The sequence below is a fragment of the Tripterygium wilfordii genome, chromosome 21 (assembly GCF_013401445.1).
Source record: "Tripterygium wilfordii isolate XIE 37 chromosome 21, ASM1340144v1, whole genome shotgun sequence".
Taxonomy (NCBI): Eukaryota; Viridiplantae; Streptophyta; class Magnoliopsida; order Celastrales; family Celastraceae; genus Tripterygium; species Tripterygium wilfordii.
The window spans coordinates 5,726,041-5,734,079 of record NC_052252.1 but is presented as its reverse complement, the minus strand read 5'-3'; the positions used below and the strand labels follow the sequence as shown (position 1 = coordinate 5,734,079).

The window sequence follows — 8,039 nt, the reverse complement described above, 5'->3', positions numbered from 1 at the left end:
TTTGTTGAGAAACTAAAAAGAGTGAAGAAGTTGAATTGGTCAATGATCCAACAAAATCTTTAAAAGGATTAGATTTAATTTAATTCACTAGAAGTAAAATCGGATTACACTCCCCACTAAACTCAAAACACATGTTAATCTCCTTCTTAAATGTTTTTGAATTCCAAAACCAAACAGATTAAAGACTAAAGAGCTTACCTTACCCACATAAAGGTAAACATACATAACCAGTTGAAAGCCCATTGGATCAATCAATGTGCTTGTGTGTGAATAAGGCCCAATTGGTTCTCAATGGGTTTGGGCTCTTGTAATCTGTCTCTTTTTCTCTTGTTTTTTAATCTACACCAACCAAACCTTTTGAAGTGATGATTTTCATTACAATATCCATATAAACAGGACCAAATGTAACCAAACTTGAAGGCCTCAACATCTCCTCTGCAAATGCATTCAATATTGAATTGACAAATGAAGTACGTGTTTTGGCATTCTGGCTCTGTAGACAGAGCCACTGCTCATCATAAATTATGATTTGAATGTTGCACATTAACTTTTCTGTATTCATTCATCACATATATGGCCTCCACCTTCCCCCATTTAAAACACTTTTGTGTGTTCTTAGTGTGAACAATTAGAAAGTCAACTACTTGGATGATAGCATAGGGTGAATCTCTCCGAAGTCAAATAGTTTGTAGTCGGAAGGTCTTGAGTTTAATTTCCCAAGGAATATTTATTTTTTTCAAACCACAAGTTAGGTTTTAATCCAACTTACTCTATCATAATGTGGAAATTTTTTTATACGGAAAATGACCATCCGATTTTACGTTCACAACAGATGTCCAAAGGACAAACGTATATTTGTTATTCTCGTTTCTCAAAAAAAAAATTACAAAATCAAATATTCATTTTTAGCACCCAATTAAACGTTTGGGATTAAATTTCAATGGATTCAATGGGGTTGCCACTAAATACGTAGTTTGGGCCTGCGACTAGCACTTAAACACATGTGGGCTCAGCCCATTGACTACAGGCTTTAACTGCTATAGCAAGTATGAATACGCGCTTTCTGTCTTTCGAGCTTCTTCCCTCTCCTCGACTCGCAAACGCTTGACCCTTGGATTCCCACATATACGGAGAGGAGAGACCGAGAGAGACAGAGAGGGGTAGTGTTCAACAAAGTTGCATTGATTTTTCCTTTCTTGCAGAGGCATTGTGGAGACAACTTCATTTCTGCGTATCGGATCCATTTTTTCTTCGACGGTTTCATTTTCACCTCTGATTCGATCAGAGACACGAAGGGAGGCTTTAGGCAATAGCCGGTACGTCTAACAATATAATCGTATCTCTTCTCGCCTTTGATTTATCTGGGTTTTGTGCCTTTTTTTCTATCTTTTAATGTCGCGTTGATCTCTTTTATGTGTTGGCAATGCTGTAATGCCTCTTATTTCAGTATTATCTATTTTGTTCTTTAAACATGAATTGATACCCAAGTTTACATTTTTGATGTTTTTAGCTGTCAATAACTGTCTCGTAGTCTTGGGAATAGTCCTCAGAAGTTTCATTTGTGTTGAGATAATGATGTTACCAGCCAAATTAATATACTCATTTTTTAATAGTGTTGAGAGCTCAAACAGTTAGATCTCTGAAGATTGTAGAATTAAATATTTTGTATCTGGCACTTGTAGTTCACTTTGACCTCAAAATTTAGAACATTTATGATACCAATTTGGCTGTGTTACCCATTTGCAAGGTTGATTGTTAGTAACCCCGACTCAATGGGACGAATTATGATGTAGCAGACCAAGTTTTTTTCTTTCTCCTGTAGAAGGAGAGAAGGTTTTGGCTTATGAGTTTGTAGGATGCTTACATTTATACATGAAGCTATATGTGTCAATATGGCATAAAACAATCTATTTGATGTAGATTGTACCTACTTTTACACTGCTTCTTCTTCAAGTAGTCTTCCCACATTATCACGAACTACCATCACATTAGATATTTGTGACTCTACAGATTAAGTGGGAAGATATTTCATACTCTTCAATATGAGATATTTCGGATTCTGATGCTTTGTTGACAGTGCAGGAATCTTGAAGCTGTGGCGTTTTTAGGTCTTCATCGGAGTGTTGCAGTGAAAAGCGTCGGAAATAATTACATTAGTGGCAGAAAGCATAGGGTGGAGCATCAGAAGGTTGGTATTTTCTCAGATTTGGTTATACAGCAATTGTTTCTTTGTGGCATTGCTCCTCTGTATAATTCCCCTGCATTTCAGGTTTCCTTTTATTGCCTTACTTCTCATATATTCCATTTTATTTCCTCACTTGGATAGGTGAAGTGTGGCCTTTCTTGGTTTGCATATGTCCCTGGAAAGTCCGGCAGGCTAGTCATTCTTAATATGGTTCTATAGGTTGTCATTTTTTTGAGGGTGAAGATGGCCTTCTGTTCTGAGGATGAAAAAACTGAGGATTACCTATTCAAGATTGTTTTGATTGGTGATTCAGCTGTTGGGAAATCGAATTTGCTCGCGAGGTTTGCAAGAAATGAATTCTATCCCAATTCCAAGTCCACTATAGGGGTAGAGTTTCAAACCCAGAAAATGGATATCAATGGAAAAGAAGTTAAAGCTCAAATCTGGGATACAGCCGGTCAGGAGCGATTTAGGGCTGTCACATCTGCATATTACAGAGGTGCAGTTGGGGCTCTTCTGGTATATGACATCTCTAGACGCCAGACATTTGACAGCATTGGCAGATGGCTTAATGAACTTCACAGTAAGTTATATGACAGCAAATTGGGTGTTTAGTTATTTTTTGATTGCTTTTTTTTTTCTTTTCTTGTGAGAACATGTTTGCCTGACATTGTTTTTCAATTGGAATATGGCACTAGGAGCATAGCAGTCCTGCAGATAATACATTAGAATTTAACAGTCTTAAGTCAACAACATAAGGCTCTGATTCTTCCTGCTGTAGTACGCTATATACTGACAACTCATATGCCAACCATAAAAACTATGCTATACAAGCCAACGAGCCATTTTAGTATTAATACTGCAATTTGCATTGTGTTGCAGTGGATCAAATTTTGTATTATACAACCTATTGATTGCCAATAGATATCGCTATTGGATCCGCGCTGGTGGTTCCTTCATTCTACTCTTTTTTGATAAATATACTGATTGATATTTTCTGTGTGCCTCAATGGCCTTAACTACACCTTGCATCCACCTTAAGCATGATGAACAATATTTAATTAGTGCAAGTTTGCTCTCTGACAGCTCACTCTGACATGAATGTCGTAACAATACTCATTGGCAACAAGTCTGATCTCAAGGATGCAAGGGAGGTGACAACAGCAGAAGGCAAGGACTTAGCGGAGGCACAGGGTTTATTTTTCATGGAAACTTCTGCTCTGGATTCTTCCAATGTGGCTGCAGCCTTTCAGACCGTTGTTAAAGAGATCTACAATATATTAAGTCGGAAAGTAATGATATCTCAAGAATTCAAGAAGCAGGATGCTCCATTGATGGGAAGTGGAAAGACAGTAGTTTTACAAGGAGATGGAACCCAGGAAGTAGATACTGAACCTAGAAAGGCTGGGTGTTGTTCATCTTGAAGCATGATTTCACAACACCTTGTTCTCCAAGTGTTAAACTTCTTTATTTTGTTGAAACGTTTATTTAAAAGAACATTTTAGTCTTTATGGCTGAGGAAGAGGAATTGGAGAAGTAGCTTATGTAAATTACCTTTTCAGTTTATTAAAGAAATACAATACAATATTCAAGGTTTTCAGTTTGTTGAACATTGTTGTCTAAGCAAATGAGAGTGATTCTGCTGCATTCTCTTGCATCCACTGTCAATTTCCATTGGTATAAGAGCAATTTTTTGATCCTAACTTCAATTAGTGGAGGAAGAAGTACATTAACATTCGTTTTAAAGTTCCTAACTGACTCTCTCTAACTTTTTTCTTGGCAAAGTTCCCATTGCTTTTGTTGTTAACTTGCTTTTTTTTTGCTTCATGAATTCCCATGGCTACAATGGTTTCTTTTAATCTTTCTTTCTAGCTGTTTTTCAATGGATTTAACCCTTCTATTTATTTTTCATTTCAAATTTCGGCCGATTGACAATTTTAAGGTTTACAACAAAACAAAGACATATCTCATCAATTCATTCAACGCGACAAAAAAAAAAGAGAAACCAATGCATATTTTTCAGAAAAGCCTCAGAATTGCAGAATGTCAGCAGGGCTAAACAAAGCCATTCAGTCCCGAAAGATGGTGTTCTTACTGAATGATTTCTTCATCGGCTCTTTCAAAACAAAAAATCAAAACTTTAACTCATTAAATCGGAAAAAGAAAAAGACTTGGATTAGATTTAGATGTATGTCTCATGGCAAATCCTAAGTGGTAAAGGCAGCGATGCTGCTCCACAAGGCAATGGAATATGAGACCTGCCCCATTCAACGGAGATTCCGAGAAACCTCAACGTTGGTCGGGCATTCATCTGCGACGTTTACTTCGGAATTTGCAAACACCAATTCGTTTGCTCCGCTTCAGTAAAGGGTCTTTAAGACCCTCCGTCGCGTTAGCACAGACAAAGAGAAACTCAACTTTCGAAGAACAAAAAACAACAAACAATCACATCCTTTGCAAAGAAATCACGAATCGATGCATGGATCAACTGATTCAATTTCAGGTCTATCGCAAAAGAAAACTTGTTTTGATAGAAACCGATTGAATCAGATACAGCAAGCCCTAGAAACGGCTTTCAGAAACCAAAAACAAGACCGAGGGAGAGGGAGAGGGAGAGGGACTGGTTGCAAAACCCTAGAAACGGAGATGTATATATAGCGTCAAAGCGAAAGAGATCGCCGACAGCAGTTTGTGAATTGTGACTAGGGTTTGATATCGACAGATTTTGGAAGTTTAGTCCATAAAAGGCCATAAGTGACCAAACACTAATCTAGGCCCAAATAGTTAACAAAAGCCCATAAATAACCAAACACTAATCTAGGCCCAAATACTTAATAAAGCCCATAAATAATCAAACACCAATCTAGGCCCAAATACTTAATTGTTCTTCATGATCCCATGAAATGGCTTGCGAGTTTTTTCTACAAACCTCACCTAGGCCTCTATTATGCATGCCATCAAGCCCAACACTATCGATTTGAAGGTATTGTATTTTTACTTGGGTAAATATATAAATTGGGTAAATCTTGTCTTGGAGGCACATCAGGAATCAGATGAATTTCAAGTTCAATTTGGTAAATGGGTTAACGTTGTGACTGAGAAGAAGAAAGTTTAGCTGCTTTTTATGGACTTTGAGAGTTGCTCACAACTTGGCATACAAATAAGTAGACTTTCCTTCCTTCATGTAAAAAGGGTGCTTAAATACCATGAGCTAATTATCAGAATCCCAGAGATGCAAGAGGAAAGAACATTATTCCTACTTGCTTTCTATGTTCTAAAATGGTCTGCTTCAACAAAAGGTGCTAAATTTGAAATTAAACATGAACTCCTTTTACAAAGAAACAACTCTATTTCATCCGGGAAGAAATAGAACAACAAACTCTCAAAAACTGAGAAAAAAAGAGGAAGCACTGCAATTTGCAGAGCAGAGCACAATCTCTTTTTAACTCTCTGGAAATGCAATTGCATTCCTCTACAAAAACATAGTTTCAACTGTATATCACCCATTACACTTGAAGAACCACAACGACAAATAAAGGACAAGCAAACATAATATACTAAACCACACAAGGACACAACAGATGGATTCTTTCCTCATTGAAACAAACTTTGCGACTGAACTCGAAGTAATTGGACTATATTTTGTGCAAATCCAGATTTCCCCAATTCGCCACATGCTGTGAATTTCTTTACAAGTTCTGCATGAAGTTTCCTGTCCGCGGCCTGTAACATGGAAATTTAAGAGAAGGTCAAAATCTCATAAACTTGGTGTGATCACATATATATCTGTCTAGATGAGTACAAAGGCGTGGATGTAATTAGTACTTACCATTGCTTTTTCCAGAGCTGCTTGGATCACATAGTTCCCATATGGATTTTTGGCAAGTTGTGAAAAACTTTTGTTATTCTCAAGAATAAAATCCTCAACTACAAGCTCCATAGCTCCAGAATTCACACACTTCTCCACCACATAACTACCACCTTTTTGCTTTGAGAGTCTCACATAGTGACCTTTAAGTGCCTTAAATATCATGTTAGAAAAGACTTGATCGTGGTAACCGAGGACGTGCTGAACAACATAGTTCCTGCAACAAAATTGGTCAATTTCAGCTACAAAATTGCGGAGCGGAAATTCTAGTGCATAGGATACATAATGTAAAAAACTTAGTTTTGATTTCCAATGCCTACATTGCTATAAAGGAACTTTAGGACAAGTAAAACAGTATAATGTTGAAATTAGGACAAGGAGCAGGTTATTACCCTGAACGATCCTGTGAGAGACACAATGAATGTTCAGCGACGATGTGTAGGAGCTGATCTTTATAGGGATTTTTTGAGTTCGTAATGAATGTCTGTAAGCTTCTGCATCCATACTCATGCTTCGCTAGTTGAAGACAGTTCTTCAAGGCTGCTTCATATAGTAACTGAAATCACAGGAAATCAAGTTAGATTGTAGCTCGACAACGCTGAAAAGAGATGCAAGATCATTCAATACAATTACCTGATTCTGCCGAGTGCTGAGGTTATCTAAACACTTTGTTATAACATGACATCCTGATTGGTTGGTCATTAGAGACCAAAATTCAGTGGAGAGAACAAGAACTACATGATCTATTAATGGTGTCCTCGCTAGCACTTTGATGAGATTCATGACTGAATTTGACCTGCTCAATTAAAGAAAAGATCATGAGCATACACACATAAATCACAAATATAGTAGAAGTTCTGATAAAAGGTTCCGAGTTAGGATTAATACCCGTGTCTCTGTTGCGATACATTGAGAAACGATTCATGATTTGCGGTTAGCTTGTAGGTGAGTCGTCTTAGCTGATCCTGATCGAATGATTGAACTAGCTTCGCAAAGTCTTTATGCCAGTCTCTGTGAGTCATTAACATCTCAGCCGAGTCAATAAGTTGGTCAACCATACAAGTTTCCAGGGGTGGATCTCTTTCATCCATGGTGAATCCCACCACGGAATAGTCACGACGTTGTGGCATATGACCCATAATTCCAACGTTATTAGGGTCTGAAGCACTCCAATGATGATTTCCAGCTAAATCTGTGAAGAAATATTACACACAAAAAAAAAGATTTGAGTACTCCTTGAAATCAAAATTCAATTAATATAGAGAAAAAAAAAGAACACAAATTAATGGAAGAATTACGTACCTCTATTGCGGTTCATGTAATCATTAAACGTCCAGGCACTCTGTGGAAATAGCGGTGAAGCTGGCTTTTTATCATCCTCCGCTGTGTCTTTTCTCGGCGAACAAACAAAACCAGTGTAACTATTACCAATCGTCAGTGACTGTGCTGCCATTGAAGACCCATTACGAAAGGCGAAAGATTTGTTCTTCGAGATGCATAGTTGATCAAGTTGTTGCCTAAGTTGATCAAAATTGAAACTATCGAGTTCTTCAACCTGTGAATTTGGAGTTTCGGGATTTGGGAATTTCTCCATTGATGAATTTTGCAGAAAGAAACAGAAGCAGAGAACAACAACAAAGAAACAATTCAGGAATGTGGGTTTTAGAAGGAACCGTTGAGGGCTTATATAAACAGTGAGACGAATCAGAATTCATGTGGGTTTAGGATTACTAGAAATACTACAGTGTGAGTTGTGTCGTGAATTGCAAGTCTTCTGAGAGGGCATGTTTGTAGGAAACTCTGATTCCCAATTTATTATGGACCCGGAGTTTTTTATTTTATTAGAAGAAAAGATTAAAGAGTTTCTACCCGACACCGTCTCTCACACTCTGATGAATGCCCATTAGGAAAATACAAAAAGAGACGAAAACAGAGGGTCTCAATTCTAAGAATTGGCAACTTTACCCTTCCTTTTTCACTATTCCT

The 8,039-nt window shown here is 37.5% G+C and overlaps 2 protein-coding genes and 1 non-coding gene across 6 annotated transcripts; 1 reads left to right on the top strand and 2 right to left on the bottom strand.

The window, feature by feature from the left end:
* The first annotated feature begins 1,072 nt into the window (after positions 1-1,072).
* On the top strand, positions 1,073-3,780 carry LOC119990178 (ras-related protein RABA5a). Of its 4 annotated transcripts, none has more exons than XM_038836040.1 (4): positions 1,073-1,316; positions 2,083-2,188; positions 2,327-2,768; positions 3,272-3,780. In XM_038836040.1, the coding sequence occupies exons 3-4, from the start codon at positions 2,429-2,431 to the stop codon at positions 3,607-3,609; spliced, it is 678 nt and encodes a 225-aa protein (XP_038691968.1). In that variant the 5' UTR covers positions 1,073-1,316; positions 2,083-2,188; positions 2,327-2,428; the 3' UTR covers positions 3,610-3,780. The 4 variants fall into 4 exon arrangements, with proteins under 4 accessions (XP_038691968.1, XP_038691971.1, XP_038691969.1 ...); XM_038836043.1 differs by having other exon boundaries at positions 2,078-2,188; XM_038836041.1 differs by having other exon boundaries at positions 1,073-1,336.
* Positions 3,781-4,210: 430 nt separating this feature from the next.
* On the bottom strand, positions 4,211-4,302 carry LOC119990248. Its single transcript, XR_005465983.1, has one exon. It is a non-coding gene; the product is annotated as a small nucleolar RNA SNORD96 family (small nucleolar RNA).
* A 1,168-nt stretch (positions 4,303-5,470) lies between these two features.
* Positions 5,471-7,871, bottom strand: LOC119990173 (pumilio homolog 18-like). The gene is made up of 6 exons (XM_038836032.1): positions 7,356-7,871; positions 6,942-7,245; positions 6,687-6,849; positions 6,446-6,609; positions 6,015-6,270; positions 5,471-5,908 (listed from the first exon to the last, which is right to left on the bottom strand). Exons 1-6 carry the CDS (start codon positions 7,645-7,647, stop codon positions 5,780-5,782), a joined length of 1,308 nt encoding a protein of 435 aa, XP_038691960.1. The 5' UTR covers positions 7,648-7,871; the 3' UTR covers positions 5,471-5,779.
* Between the last annotated feature and the right edge of the window lie 168 nt (positions 7,872-8,039).

What these genes read in the sequence shown, in the direction of transcription:
- LOC119990178 (XM_038836040.1), top strand. Translation starts at nt 2,429, where the DNA reads ATGGCCTTCTGTTCTGAGGATGAAAAAACTGAGGATTACCTATTCAAG. An exon ending in ATGGCTTAATGAACTTCACA is followed by an intron (nt 2,769 to 3,271) that starts GTAAGTTATATG and finishes GCTCTCTGACAG; the next exon opens with CTCACTCTGACATGAATGTC.
- LOC119990173 (XM_038836032.1), bottom strand. Translation starts at nt 7,647, where the DNA reads ATGGAGAAATTCCCAAATCCCGAAACTCCAAATTCACAGGTTGAAGAA. An exon ending in GTATCGCAACAGAGACACGG is followed by an intron (nt 6,850 to 6,941) that starts GTATTAATCCTA and finishes TTAATTGAGCAG; the next exon opens with GTCAAATTCAGTCATGAATC. An exon ending in CTCTCACAGGATCGTTCAGG is followed by an intron (nt 6,271 to 6,445) that starts GTAATAACCTGC and finishes ATTTTGTTGCAG; the next exon opens with GAACTATGTTGTTCAGCACG.